The 16,395-nt window shown below is 36.8% G+C and overlaps 1 protein-coding gene across 1 annotated transcript; it reads left to right on the top strand.

The window, feature by feature from the left end:
- Nucleotides 1–1,134: 1,134 nt before the first annotated feature.
- On the top strand, nucleotides 1,135–4,958 carry LOC124100039 (ferritin heavy chain A-like). Its single transcript, XM_046455342.2, has 4 exons — nucleotides 1,135–1,308; nucleotides 2,245–2,388; nucleotides 3,246–3,371; nucleotides 4,441–4,958. Exons 1-4 carry the CDS (start codon nucleotides 1,192–1,194, stop codon nucleotides 4,567–4,569), a joined length of 516 nt encoding a protein of 171 aa, XP_046311298.1. The 5' UTR covers nucleotides 1,135–1,191; the 3' UTR covers nucleotides 4,570–4,958.
- Nucleotides 4,959–16,395: the final 11,437 nt, after the last annotated feature.

Genomic DNA, 16,395 nt, shown 5'->3' with positions numbered 1-16,395 from the left:
GACATAAATACACTTGGGCATAAGGGCAGCTTTGGGTCAGGAAATAAAAGTGACACACAGGCTATTTTTATGATCATTGGATCATCCCTTCCCTAGGATGGCCTCATCTTTGTGGCTGAGTCAAACTTGAAATTCTTGGCACCTCCCTTAGGATGCACTCTCCCTCAGGAGGTACCCTCCTCACCACCTCAGCTGGGGAGACTTTTGGAGATGGCCATTCCTTTATCAGTTCAAGCAGACATGGTTTAGTTCATACTAGAAATCCACCAGACTTGGGGGAAATCTTGTGCTTTACTCATATGTAAAATATGCTTTTATTTAATCAGCATGGATTCAGCACTTTTTACCTACAAAGCACCCCATTACTAGCTATGGGAATCTGTGCCCCTGCCCCCCCCCCCCGCAGGGTGGTGGGGTGGAGGGTTGGGGGTTGGTAGAACAATCCCTGCTCTCAAGGCAAGCAAATGAAGAAGACATGTTTTGGGACACATTTGGGAGATAATTAAAGGAAGAAGCCAAAGGGTTCCAAGTGCGGCAGTCTTACCATAATTTAGAGAAACCACTAACTCATCTTGTTTCTATAGCTTGCCTGTGCCTGTTCTTCAGGTGGAACACCTTTCTTCCCTTTCCATTTCTCTATATTCTTGTCAGCCTTGCAAGGCCAAATTAAAATGCCAGTTTCTCGATGAAATTTGCTGTCATCCCCTGAGTTAATGATTTTGATTCTTCAGAATGGCATCTTATCTTTAGAGCAATGTGTATAGAGCACTTATGAAGGAAAAGGGTGGTCCCCTATAATTAAGCCAGTCTTCTTAGTTTTACCACTGGATTTGCCATGCTATACCATGATAGTTTTTGAGAAAGGAAAAAAAAATTAAAGCTACTGAAATCATTCTATTAAGACTTCACTACTCAGCTTAGCATGCTTCTCAAGTCTTACGGAGAAGATGAGAAAGACCTCTGAATACTGACTGGGTTACAAAGATTTAAGTTACTCCCCTCCCCATCAACTGTATTTTTAACTTTTCCCTAGTCAGATTGGTTCTTTCATTCAAAAACAATGTCCCTATTTGGGTAGATTAGTAGCTGTTAATCTCAGCTGAATGGAATTTCATCTTGTTGTTAGAAGGGGGACGGCTACATCCCTGTCAGTATTTAAGAAGTCCTCTCCCTTAGCTGGTAACGCAATTTATGGCTGAGCAGGAAGAAGAGGAAGAGAACAAGGGACCGATCTCTGAAGAATGCATAGCTCCTATCAACCAACTAGCAGCTCGCCAGCTCCATATGGGTGATGCATATTTATTCATGGTTAGTATGGGCTCTTGATAAACTGTGAGTGTTTTAATTCTGATCTGGTGATACTTTATTTGCTATCTCTTTAGTAGTGCTTATGGCCAAGTTTATACTAGATAAAACAGCAACTCAGTGGCTAGGATACTGATGCTCTGGGGACCAATGATGTAGACATTGTGATTGCAAATCATGGACTATGATTAGGAAAGTTATAGCTCATCCTATGAGCAGGTGAACAACTTTATACCTATGTGTAATTTTATAATGTAAAAATGTGCCGCAGTCCGGCTGCAGCAAAATAACCGGGGGGTGACGGACAACTTGTGTGCATTGATACAGCAGGAGTAGGAGCCGTTTATTGCAGGACAGGAGCAGTATTTATACATTCTACACAGCTTATCTAATTAGCATAAACTAGATACATCAGTCAACCAATAAGGAATCTCCACACTTAATGGCTCGCTTTTGTTACTTCTCAAACCACTCCCTCTGGCATTTTGCCAGGCACCATCCAGACTTGTTTATGAACGCTAACATTCCCCTGGCAAAATGCCAGGTGTTATTTTGACTTGTTTACAGACTCTAACAAAAATGTAACGAAATAGATTGGCTTTAGAATTTCACTTTCTTTATGTAGGACTTCTTGTCATGGGTGTACACAATTAATGGATAAACATACTAGCATATATAACCTGACCTTAAAAAAGCCATAACATCCAAAGACCAGACACAAGTATATTGGAATCTGCATGGATTCTCTGAGATGGCTCTGGCTGTCTCCCTGAACCTAGGCTTTCTGTAAGTCAAAGGACAAAAATAGCTCTCAAGAATGACTAACAGAAGTCTCTTTCTAGACAACTATTGAAACAACAAAGTGAGTTTGTGTGATTCCTATTTTAAAGATCAGCTTCTCTCACCCCGAGTCTCTGCCCATTGTCACCTCTATCCCAGGCCTCCTGTTACAAAGAAGAGATGGAAATTCCTTGTTTTGTCATATTCTTTGAGGACCAGGCTGAGGTGAAGAGGTTCCAAGCAAAGCGGTTCATAAGGTATCTAAGAAAACGTCAGGGTACTGTCTGCCTTCCAAATATTGAGGTGAATATAATTTTCTATAATCTAAATTGGATCTCTGCTAGATCTAGAAAAAAACTAATTGCTACTTATTAGATCACTCATGCTCTTCCATGAGCTCCTTAGCAACTGACCTGAGGGCAAGCATGTGCCAACATCTTTTTGGGTAAATTTAAACCACTAAATGCTTGTTTGACTTTTCTCAATTTACACAAAGTGTGCTCCCTGGGTCTGCAGAACCAGTAATACCTGGAAATTCTTAGAAGTGAAAATTCATGAGCTCCACCTCAGGGCTAAGGAATAGATACCCTGTGGGTATGTCCCAAGAAGCTATCTTAACAGCTCTCCAGGTGATCCTAATGCTTGCTATAGTTGGGGGAACACTAGTCTTGTGACTTCTTCCTAGAACATGTTAGCAATATATTATGTCAGTAATGTCAGTCAGGTATGGCTGTCTCTGATGTGACTTTTTTGTTTTGTTGGAGCAGACACTCCAAGTAATCCTCTATTGGGTATTCCTTTCTTATCCAAGGGTTTGTTTTCTTTAAACTTCACTTTTAAAAGAAAAGCAAATGCCTGCTAATAACAGAATTGAATCACCACAGAATTCCAAAGTTAATGGATTAATGGCATACTGCTGTTTGCCCTTGGTATCCTTGCTTTGTAGGAAGGAAAAGGAATCACCTGGAAATCTTTTGAAAACACTGATGCCAGTGCTGCAAGCCATATCTGTTAAGTCTGAGTGTCAGCAATTGAGCCACGTATCTGTATTTAAGATTCTCAGCTGATTCCCTTGTGCTACGAAGTTTGGAAATTATTGGACTGTGAAAACCTCATCACCTTTGCAGGAAGTAGAATATAACATTGTTTTTCTCCAACAGAGGCCTGAAATTGGTAACTGGGGAAATGCCATAGAAGCCCTAACATCTGCTCTGCAGATGGAAAACGTAATAACCAAGAACTTGGAAGACCTGAACACCTTAGCCACTAATGCTAATGACGCTGGTGTAAGTGGTTAACTGTACTAACAAGCACCTTTTACTTTCTACCCATTTTGTATTTTTATTTGCTTCTGGGAAGTGGGCCCAGGACAGTGGATCGCACAGTGTAAATGTGCTTCTAAGAAAGTATGGGAATGATTTCGAGGGGTGCATTGGGGATGGGGGGTTATGGATCCTGGAAAGGAAGAATATAACTCTACAGGAGAGGAAAGTCTCAGCAGGAATGTATCCTCTGGGTGATTCAACAGAATTGTGATTCTGTTGCTGGGTTGTAAGTCTCCTTGATCAGAAATACTGAAGCTTATTGAGTACCAGAATCACTTGGAGAGATTACTACAACTAAGTGCTGGGTATACCCTCAGAGCTTTTGATTTACTTTACCTTTGTATGGGTCTATGATTTGCATTTTTAACAAGTTCCTAGTAATGATGCTGCTGGCTGGGCCCACAGGTTGAGACTGATTGTTCATGATTGTGACAGCAGATGTCAATGGCTGTCCGTTGTGCTACAGACCTCTGTGAAGTTCTGGTTATTGGTGAACATTTTACCTTAATGGCAACTTCTCTTCACCAACTCCCTACCATCTCAGAAGGTCAAAGTGATGAAAATATTCCCAGCCCTAGTGAGACACTGGGTTCCCCCAAGGAGTTCTGAAGGACTCTGAATGCCTGGGGCCTTCTGCTAGACCATTTATAAGTCTTTGAAAGTGGGTTCTGGGCAGCTACTCAGTCTGCAAATGATTCAAAGAAATGGGTTTGAAAACCATTGCAGTCAGTTTGTTCTTCATATAAGCTGTACTTTGGTATACCAAACCCTCACTGAAAGCTAATGCTTATATGCACCTGTATGTTTTTTAATAGGTCCTTTGATCTTTGCTCTGGGAATTTCAACATGCATATGAACCAAATAGTTTCTTTTTGAAATGAAGATGTTGGTTTAGGAGGTCTGGGGTAGACCATAAGATTTTGTATTTCTGACATGCTTTCTGGACTGCTGGGTTTTGACCTACCATTTGTGGTAGTTCTCCTTGCAGACATAGTCCTCAATGTGGGCTCTTCCTGTTTTATTTCTGTAGCTCTTAAAGTTCCTGAAGGATTTCCTAATTAAACAGAAAAGGAATACAGATTACCTGGAACTCCAAATTTCTTATGAGCATCAATCAGAAGAAATGAGGAGGCAGGAAACGTCTGAAATGACTTCATAAGGTGAAGAGACTTCTGAGAGCAGCACCGCACAGTCTTCCCATTGTAGTGTCTCAAACATCTATTTTATAGTCTTGATCACTTCCACTTGCCTGAAGATGGCGTTCCTTTCCATTTTCTAATTCTCATTGCTGTATATGAAAATAAACCTGTCTTGCATTATAAGGTGTAAAAGAGTTTACTACAGGAAATTAGTTCCACCAATTTGTCTTGGTGAGAACTTCTTGAGGGACATTTGTTTACATTAGACTTTAAAAACAAACCCTCCTATTCTCCTCAATGGCTCCCAAACGCTCAGATGAAAGCCAGATCTTGACTTATTTTGTAGTGGATGAATTTACCAATCCCGAAAAACCAAAGGCTGAATGTTTTCTCTAAAATGGGGATGCTAAATCACAATAAGGCCACCGTGGGGGAGGGGGGTGTAGAGAAGAATAGCATTACCTTAGATTAGGTAGAGGGAAGGGAAGGAAGGGGAGAGGATGTGAGGATAGGAAAGATAGCAGAATGAAACAGTCATGACTTTATGTATATATGTGACCACATGACCAATGATTCTACAACATGTACACTCAGATGAAATATAATTTCTCATTTTTCTATGTATGACATGTCAAAGTTCATAAATACATTCTACTGTCATGTATAGCTAATTAAAACAAATGAAAGTAAAAGAAAACATTAAATCCCAATAATGTCCTTCCTCCTTGGAATGTATTTTAAGCTCACAAAGTAGCGGGTTTCTTCAAATTAAATGCAAGGTAAAGTTTGAAATCAAGAGTTCTTGGTATAGAAAGGATGAACCTCACTGGAAAGGAGATACAATGGATGGGCTGCTTCAACCCAGCTCCATTTTCATAGCCCAAGGTAGAGGTAGGCAACAGCATTGTACACAGGCTATTAACACACTGCAGCTGAGGGTATGTTTCCCACCCCCTACTGTGAGCCAACCCGGGAGCTACTTGGGTAATTATTTTCAGGAGCAAAAGATGAGTAGGCAAGCTTGGGTCAGACCTCTCAGGGCTTCATGTGACTAGTACCACCTGGGAAGGAATGGGTGCTCTAGAACATTGTGTCCTGCCTCCAAAACCTACTGGTCTTGTGGCCATGAGTGAGGTTTTTACCTCTCTATTGCATCAGTGTAACAATCCATAAATGAGATTAATGGTACTTCATAAAGAAGATTAAGTAAATAGATAATATCTAGAACAGCCCCTGCCCATATTATACAGTGTTAGTTTATGTAATAGTGATGCCTCTTGAACTTGAAAGATAAACACTTCCAGTAAGAAAACAGGTGTCAGGCAGAGGCTCAGGCCCATTAAACAGGTTTGTGATCCATCAAGTGATTTCATCAAGAAGATGAAATACATGGTTGAGATAGACATGTTTATTCAGAGGCAGCAACAGACCCTAGCCAGCTCCCAACTCCAATTTCAAACCCCAGCCAGTTCTATTATTCACACTCCGTCCCCTCAGGCTTTTCCATAGGGCTTTTTATATGCAAGCCAGGTAAAGAAGACACATTGCCAACTGGTTCTATCAGTGGGTGCATGCGCACAAAAGCAAATGTTTATGAGCTCGAGTGCATAGGCTGAATCAGTGTTTATCAGCAGGGCTACACACTAGAAACATAGTCTGCCAAAAGCCTCAGCTAGGGATCATAACAGCCTATTTTTTTTTCCTGCCTTACAACAGATCACTAAAATTGAGACATAATCATAAAACATTTAATTCCTATGGACAGAATTTTGAGAACAATTTGTCATAAGGATTCTGATAGACATGGGGGGGGAGAGGCGGAATTCAAGTTAACAAATGGGCTGAATAGTCAAATAAAGCTAGTCAAGTGAGCAGTTGAAGTAGTGACAGAAATTGTTAGTCAAGGGAATAAAGAAATAGTATTTAAAATATTTTTTTTTTAAAGAGGGCCCATGGTTAAACTTTGGAGCACTGAAAATGTAAAAGTTCCCCATAAAAGGAATCATTTAGAGTAAAAACTGGTAGGTAAATAGCAGCTTTCTCATTAAAACTACCTATGGGAAAAAAATGGAAAAGCATTCTTTTTTAAATGCTTTTTAAAATTTTTTAATTTATATATGACAGCAGGATGCATTACACTTCTAATTACATATATAAGCACAATTTTTCATATCTCTGGTTTTATTCATAGTATATTCACACCAATTCATGTCTTCATACATGTACTTGGGATAGTAATGATCATTACATTCCACCATTATTAGTTACCCCATGCCCCCTCCCTTCCTCTCCAACCCCTCTTCCTTATCTAGAGTTCCTCTGTTCCTCCCATGCTCCCCCTCCCTACCCCACTATGAATCAGCCTCCTTATATCAGAGAAAACATTTGGCATTTGTTTTTTGGGATTGGCTAACTTCACTTAGCATTATCTTCTCTAACTCCATCCATTTACCTGCAAATGCCATGATTTTATTCTCTTTTATTGCTGAGTAATATTCCATTGTGTATATATGCCACATTTTTTTTATTCATTCATCTATTGAAGGGCATCTAGGTTGGTTCCACAGTTTAGCTATTGTGAATTGTGCTGCTATAAATATTGATGTGGCTGTGTCCCTGTAGTATGCATGGAAAAGCATTTTCAAAATGTTGAGGGTACAAACAGGAAAAGGGAAAAATAATTTATTCAAACATGATGATTAAGAAACTTTACAATCTACAGGAGAAACTCACTATTTAATAGGAACATATAAGACTTACCATCCTCCTGCCTCCGACTCCCAAGTTGCTGCAATTACAGGCAGGCGTCACCTCTCCCAGCTATATAGACATTCACATTAAATTCTGGAGTAAGGAAAGATTGCTTTATCCTCAATACTAAGGATTTTTCTGAAAGTTCTGAATCAGGGTTTTCAATATAAACACTGTTGCCATCTTGACTTAGATGATTTATTGTCATGGTGGTGGTGGTGGTCCTGTGCATTGTGGTCTGTGCAGTGTGAAATGTTTAGCAGCCTTTACCTAATGATGATACAGTCCCCTTGTGACAAAATAATGTTTCCAGATGTTGCCAAAAGTCTTTTGAAAGGCAAAATCACTATCTAGACAATGAAATAACAAGCTAAAAGAAAGGGTATATTTATAAAAGATGGACATATTTAAAATGATAAATAAAACTAAGAAACTTTTATAATTTACAAGAAAGTTCAGTAATGTTGCTGAATATAGGATAAATATCCACACATTAGCCTTTTTATATAGCATCAATAAACATTTCTTTTAATGGAAACATTTCTAAAAATATATCTGGTTCAAAGTAGCTAGTAATACCCTTAGGAAAAGGATGGTGGCTGAGTTAGCTCCTCTAGTGGTAATACCAAATTAGCACATCAAATTGAATAGTTGTTCACTTATCAAACTACCTTCACAAAAGCTTAGGAAATCAAGTTACAAACCAAAATGTCTACATTAATATAACAAAATACGAAGAAGTATTATAGAAGGCAGGAAGGAAAATGTTGTGTACATCATCCCTCTCCTAACTCCAAGCAACCCATCATAGAAATAAATATCTGCCTCCTGTGTGTGGGAAGGAAAAAAATAAGTATAAGCCTTAGACTTGAACTCTATTGCCAGGCCTTCCATGGTAGAACCAAGTGGCAGACAAAGCTCTAGTGACCTGCTTCCAGGTCTCTACCTATACATAGTCTGAGCAGCAGAACAACTACATTAAACCAGACCTGGAGAATGCAGAGCAGAGAGCAATACTTTACCCATTGGGGATCAGGGCATTAAAGAGCATTAAAACTAGTACAGAGCTTTATCTTGAAGCATCAGGTCCCCCACAGTAAGACTAAGAACTTGGTAGAAACTTAAGGCCCCAGATCTCACTGACAAAGCCTCTTGACTAGTTCCAATATCAGGCAATACTTGTGGGCACCAGTGCAATGGACTCAAGTTTCAGTCTGATTCATTTCCAGCCCAGGAGTGGGCCCAGGGCATACCTCCAAAGAATATTCAGGTCTCTGAAGCTGTGAGACCAGCTTGGTGGGACATTGGTAATTACAGGACTGACATAGGAACCTGGGGCTGGTCCATCTACAGTGACTCTACCCACAACCAGGAAAAATCATTCAGTGCCTGACCACAGACCAGTAACTGTGAATGAGGCATCTGGGCTTCCCAAGGGAAAGGTTTATGAGGACATACTTCTCTTTGTTCATTTTATTGTGTGTATATGTACATCAATAAAAAATCTATATGCAATATTAAACTGAAATATTTGTGAATACAATTATTAATATCTTCAATTGGAAATAAATAGTCAATAGATTAATAAATTATAAAGATTTGACTCTCTCTATATATAATAAAACAAAGATGAAACAAATATTGTGAAGTATTCCTAATAAAAATTGAGTTAGTGATATACAACTGTTTACACACGCAAAATTATGTTCAATATTGTCATAATAAACTGTTAACAAAAATTCACACTTTGTTTCTTATATCTTAGTCATTTACATTTTAGTTTTGTTTACAGGTTTTTAGTTTTACATAATGGTGGGATTTGTTGTTACCTATTTGTACATGCACACAATACACTAAGATTCTCCAGTCCCACCTTACTTTTCCTTTATCTTGCCTAGCTTCCACATATAAAACACATGACCCTTGACCTCTGAATTTGGCTTATTTCATTTAACATAATGTTCTCAAGTTCCATCCTTTTTCCTCCAAATGATACTATTTCATTTTTCTTTATGGCTCCACTGTGTATATATGCCACATGTTCTTTATCCATTCATCTACTGATGGACACCTAGGCTGTTTCCATAGTTTGGCTATTTTGAATTGTGCTGCTTGTAAACACTGGTATGCATATGTCACTAAAGTATGATGACTTTAATTTTTTAGGAAAAATGCCAAAGAGTTGTATAGCTGAGTCATATGGTTGTTCCATGCCTAGTCTTTTGAGGAAACGCTATACTGATTTCCATACGCTATACTGATTTCCTCCCCAGCACTTATTATTATTTGTACTCTTAATAACTGCCATTCTGACTGGTGTGAAATGAAATCTCAATGTAGTTTTGATTCGCATTTCCCTAATTGCTAATGATGATGAACACCTTTTCATATATTTGTTGGTCATTTGTACTTTTTAGAGAAGTGTTTGTTGAAGCCATTTGCCCATTTATTAATTGGATTATTTGTCTTTTGGGTCCTTTATATATTCTAGATATTAATCCTCTGTCAGAAAAGTAGAGCAAATATTTCCTCCCATTCTGTAAGTTGTCTCTTCACATTCTTAATTGTTTCCTTTGCTGTGCAGAAGCTTTTTAATTTGATGCCATTCCATTTATTAACTCTTGGCATTATTATCGAGCTTTAGGGGTCCTATTGAGAAAGTCATTGCCTATGCCTATATGCTGGAGTTTCAACCCTACATTTTCTTCTAGAAGTTGAAGAGTTTCTATCTAATTTCTAGGTCTTTGGTCCATTTTGAGTTGATTTTTGAGCAGGGTGAGACATAAGGGTCTAGTTTAATTTTTCTACATATAGATAACCAAATCCATACTTTGTTGCTATATCTCTTCTGGTTATTTATATTTTAACTTTGTTTACAGGATTTTGACTTGAATAAATTTTAGTATTTAGATTTATCAATCTTTTTCCTTGTGATTTTTTATATTATAGAAAAATCAGTCTTTTTGAAAAATTAGATATTCACCTGTATTTTTCCTCTTCTTATGACCTTATTTTTATACATATTTTTCTTAACCTATTTGGAGTTCATATTGCAGATGATATAATAAATGTGTCTAAATGACTTTTTTTTTCCTTTAATTACTAACCAAATTTCTCAGAACTACTTCTTATGCCATTTCTCCAATATTCACTGGTGTAGGCATTATAGTTTTGATATGAGGTACCCCCCCAAAGCTCCTGGGTTTCTACAGGAATATTCACAGGTAAAATGATTGAATCATGTGAGCTGTGACCTAATCAAACCTTTGTAATTTAAATAGAATGGGTGGTACCAGTAGGTGGGCGGGACATGACTGGGGAAAATGTGCCCCATGACCCCTTCCCCTGCCCCTCTCTGTATGCCTCCTGACCTCTCCATGAGCTGATTTTCTTTCCTCTGCAAGTCCTTTCCCTTAGTGATGTGCAGCCTCACCTTGGGCCCACAGCAATGGAATTTATTGTATGTGAACCTCTGAAACTTTGAGTCTCAAATAAACTTTCCCTCATCTAAGTTGTTCTTATCAGATATTTTGGTCAATGGAAAAAGCTGACTAAAATACAAGAACCTCTCAAAATATATAATAGCACAAATATTTTTAAGAGTTGATTTCTTGTTTAAATATGATGCATTGAGCAACTTTCTAGGTATCTTCCACAGAGTTATTCAGTTATTCCCCAAAATCTATGCCATATTTTATGTTTAAAGTGATTTGTAAGTTCTCTGTGGTAGGTAGGACCCATAATAGCCAAAGGGTTTTGTAATAAGCATGGAAGAACCCTATTTGTGCAGGAGATTTTTATGAGCATAGCCTAGAAGTGATACCAATCATTCTACTTAAATACATTGTCTTACACTTCAAAAGAAACTGGGAAATGTATTCTAACTTTGCCAGGAATAAACAGAACCACAATGTTTTTGAATAATTAGCCAATTTGTTCAGACTTCTTTTCACTCTTAATTTTTTACATTTATCTTTGTTTTTTTTTTTGTTGTTGTTATTGTGTGAGTGTGTGTGTGTGTGTGTGTGTTTTGTTTTTTGAGGGATAAGTTCCTTTCAGGGAAGTGTACAAATATTTAATGTTCATCTTCAAAAGTATATATATATATATATATATATATATACACACACATATATACATATATATTATATACATAATTACATGTAAACAATAGTGAAATTAACACACACAATTTTTTCAGTATCCCTGTGCTCTCCCAATTAATGCCCTCCAAAAGCATAACCATCATTCTGATTTCTACCACGTAGACAGTTTTGTCTCTTTTTTGAAATTTGTGTAAATGCACTTATACAAAGCATAGTCTCTTGGATCTGCCTTATTCAACATCATGTTTGCTTTTGTGCAGACCTGTAGAGTTTTATTCCCCATTCTTGATTAACATATCTCATTGTATGAAAGCACCACAATGTATTTACTCAGTCTGCTTTTGACCAACATTTGGGTTATTTCTAATTTTGAACTTTTGCAGATAAAGCTGCTATGGACATTCTTGTTCTCTTTCTATCTTTCATTTTCCTTTGGTGGACATATGTCCTCATTTCCATTTGCTATATTCTCAAGTGAAATTTCTAGGACATGGAGTTTAGCTTAAGTACTGTAAAACACTTTCCTAAGATCGTTGTACTAATTTATACTTCCATCAGCAATTTAAAAGCTTCTCAGTTTCTTGCTAACAGTTGGTATTTTCAGTCACTTTTGGGTAAATTTTAATTTGGCTATAATTTTAAACACAACAGTTGCAAGATTTACCTGGGCATCCAGGAAGAGATCTGCACTTACAGCTAAAACTGTATGTATAGACTGGCCTGGTACTCACAGGTAGGACATGATTTCCTGTTGGACAGAAAAATCTCACAAAATACTAACATCAGACAAGGTTGTCCTGAGACCATAATAAAGTGAGAAAAGCCAAGACAACTTCATAATTTTACTTACACAGAGACCAAAATGAAGTTACTGTGCAATCCACAAAATGCCAAATATCTTCTCTCTTGGCCAAAGTGAGTAACCTTCTGTTATAGTTAAAGCTTCATCCAGGGGTTTCATAAACTAACTTCCAGACCACTCACATATAATCGAATCAAGCCTTTATTGAAGCACACGAGTGGCAGCTGACCAGAACATAAGCTGTTCCCCTGATCAGCCTCGAACAATTGCAAGGGCGCTCCTTATAAGGCTGAAAACTGCCAAAGGGATGTTCGGGGCCTCTAGCCAATGCAAGCAAGCCAGGTTACAGAAGCGGGAGAGTGCAGTCAAGCAGTGGGAAGCATAACCAATCACAGTTAGCCCAGTCACCCAGAGCCCCATCAGGTAGTTACGTGTTCTTAAAGGTTTCTATAGCAAAAGGAAAAGAACATCTTGCTCCAGTCATGACCCTTCTACTTGGCATGGTTGTTTTACAGGATTTGCTCCTACTATCACACTTCAATTCTTTTTGCCAATTACAAATTTGTCCTCACTGTAGTGTGCTCTCTGTATGGATAAAATATGATTAAAAAAACTTAACAGATTAATCATCAGGGAAATGCAAATGAAAACCACAAGGAGACATCCACTCACCTCTGCTAGTGTGGCTATTAGACACAAATAGACAAAAGATAAAATGCTGGCAAGGATGCAGAGAAGAGGGAACTTTTATACAGTGTTGAAAGGAAATAAAATTAGCACAGCAATTATGGAAAACTATAAGGTTCTTAAAAAAAAAACCCTGAAAATAGAATGATAGAATGACCATATGATCCTTTGATCCCAATACAGGCTATATAACCAAAGAAATGATATCAGTTTATCACAAAGATAGATGTATTTGCCCATTTTTATTATAGTACTATTTACAATAGCCAAGATGTGGAATAAATTGAATTGTCATCAAAGGATGAATGGACTTTTAAAAGAGGTATATATACACAATACAATATTATTCAGGCACAACAAAAAAAAAATAAAGAAATCTTACATTTGTGGCAACATGAATGGAACTGGAAGACCATTGTGTCATGTGAAATAAACCAGTCACAGAAAGACAAATAGCATATGTGGAAGGTGAAAAACTGCCCACATAGAAATAGAGCAGAAAAGAGATTGTTAGATGTTAAGAAGGGGAAAGAGAGGGGAGGTATGATGTGTGTCAAAATGCATTTCGAGAGAAGGAAGTAGTGCTAATGTTTTATAGCATGGTAGAGAAACTATAGTCTACAAAAATTAATTATACAGTTCAAAATAACTAGAGTAGAAGAGTTTGAAGGCGCCTAACACATAAAACTGATAATATCTGAAGAGACAGAAATGCTAATTATCCTGATTTGATCATTACACATCTTATACCTGAATCAAATTATAGTATATCCTATGAAATAAGTACAAATATCACATGTAAATAAAAATTAAGAATTTTAGGTAAAGATGTAAGTTTCAAAAAAAAATTACTCAGTTACAGTATGCCTATACTTCCTAACAATGTCCAATCTTGAGGAAAGTCCCACTTTCTTAAACTCTCCCTAAATTCATATAATAAAAGACCAAATGTTTTAACAAGTTTTTCTAATATCCTCTCCATTGAGAGCTTGCAGTTCCCATGATAAGCCCTCTTCCTTTCTGCAATAAATAAAAGACCTGACTCATTCAGTTATATGTTTTCTTGACAGTCTTTGAATGACCCTGAGGGCAGATACTAATGAAGTAAAATTCATGGAAGAGTAGAAAACACCTACACAGCTTAAAACTGCTTCTTAAAAAAAAGTTAGCAAAAAAAATTTTGACTTACTAAGAAACACAAGGTGAAGTCAGATATAAACAATATTATAAAGGAAAAAAAAGGAGCATAACTACACATACAAAAGAAATGTTTTTTAAACTTAAGATGTAATTATGAACAATTTTATTGCCATTAAAATATTAAAAATAGTGAACTAAACAACTTATAAAATGATAATAGCAGTAAACAATATACAAAATACTAAAACTGATTCAAGGAAAATGGGAAATCTGGATCTACTGTGCTGATAAACATTAGAATGTTTAAATTGTTGACTGAAAAATGTTTTTCTTCTGTTTATTCCTTCAAGAAGAAAGAAAGTTGGGGGAAGAGGAGGAAAAGAAAAAGAGAGAGAAGGAAGGCAGGAAAGAAGGAAGGGGCAATCAAGCATAAGTATTAAACAGTTTTAGGAAATTTTCATGTAACAGATAAACTCTGTCTTATACATGTTAAATTAAGACTGTGAAACAATAGGAAAATCTAACAATCATATTTTATAAGATTATGTTATCAGGGGCTGGGGTTGTGGCTCAGTGGTAGAGTGCTTGCCTAGCATGCATGAGGCACTGGGTTTGATCCTCAGCACCACATAAATGTAAAATAAAGATATTGTGTCCACTTAAACCTAAAAAATAAATATTAAAAAAATTATGTTATGGAAAAAACACCAAAAAAGGTGTAAAAAAATTATAAAGCAATGTCACAATACAAAAATTAAACATAAAATTTAACACAAAAAGAAATGTAGCAGTATATTAAAACCAGTTTACTTTGCTAAATAAGCTATATCTAAGAATGGAAGCAATAGTGTGATGTACAAAATTCTGAAATTTTTGGAGAGATGATTTACAGGTAGTTATTTGATAATCAACACCCATTCATGATTTTAAAAGTTCTTGAGAAATTAGAAACAGGAACTCAAACCTGATAAATGATATTTATCAAGAACCTGTACCACATGTGGTGAAACCTTATAATTCTTCTCATTGAAGTCTGATATAAGACAGGGGTTCCTGCCATGACTGTTTTTTTACTTGTGTCTTGTTAATGTAATAAAATTAAAAATAAAGTTTGTAATAGTTTTGTGTCTGTCAGCTGCTTAATACTGAATATTCCTACTTTTTCTCCCCCAAATTATTCTAACTAAATAAAGAAAGAAATAAATTCCCACAAAAGTATATTTTAAGAAATTAAAAGACAGAAAAATATCCTTTGCAAACTGGAATAACAGATGCATCAAAAACAACAGGTGTCAACAGAACTGGGACAGGAAGTCACAAGAGTAGCATGAATGCGGTAAAAAAAAAATGTACTCTATTGTCGAAGTGACAGATGTGTAAATATTCACTGTCAAATAAACCATGTACCCATGATGATTATATTTATTTTATGAATTTATTGTAGTGGTTCCTATCATAATATGAACCATACTTGGTCTACTCTAGTGTTTTCTTTAAAGAAAAAGAAAAGTAAAGCCTAACAAGGCAATATCTATGTTTCATTTATGTTTCTTTTCTTTTATTCAGAACTTATAACTGGCAAATAAACACATTTATACATATCAGTGGGACAAAGACACATTATGTTGTTGTATTACAATATTTTTATTGTGCATGCATAGCACGAATTTTAAGCATATACAGCATACAGTTAAACACTATGAATAATGTTCTGCATTAGCCTTCCGAGTTTTCCATAACAATACACTGCAGATTGGGTGGTTTAAACAACAGGAATTGATTTCTCACTGTTCTGGAAGCTGGAAGTTCAAGAACCAGGTGTTAACAGCAGGTTTGGTTCCTTTGAGGCCTCTCTCCTGGGCTCACAGGTGGCTGCCTTCTCACCACGACCCCATGAGGATCCTTCTTTATGGGCACATATTTCTAGCATCTCTCCTTGCACCCACCTACTTCCTTTTTAAAATATCTTTATTTTATTTTCATTTATTTTTTTTATGTGGTGCCTCACACATCCTAGCCAAGCTCTCTACCTCTGAGCCACAACTCCAGCCTCCACCTACTTCCTCTTTAAAATGTTTTTCCTCTTACTCATTTCCCTTCACTTTTCCCATGTGCTTGCTCTCTGTGACTTGCTGTGCTTTCTGTGTGTCCATTTTCCCTTCTGCTTCTTGTAGTTTCATTTTTACTTGTGCAATCTCTCTCTTTCCTAAATTTCCCCCTGTTTACTAGTAGCCATTTCTCATTCTCTGACCCTCATGTCTTGTTGATTGACCCATCCTCTTCCCCCTACTTTTTTTTTTTAGTTCACCTCTGCCCTGATATCTTGTATTTATTATTTGTTGTCTTCTTTCCTAGCTGCA

This window comes from Marmota monax, unplaced genomic scaffold, assembly GCF_021218885.2.
Source record: "Marmota monax isolate L192 unplaced genomic scaffold, Marmota_monax_Labrador192_F-V1.1 WCK01_AAM20220418_F8-fsc00053, whole genome shotgun sequence".
In the NCBI taxonomy this organism is placed as follows: domain Eukaryota; kingdom Metazoa; phylum Chordata; class Mammalia; order Rodentia; family Sciuridae; genus Marmota; species Marmota monax.
The sequence above is the reverse complement of the archived record's forward strand: the minus strand, read 5'-3'. Positions and strand labels throughout refer to the sequence as shown.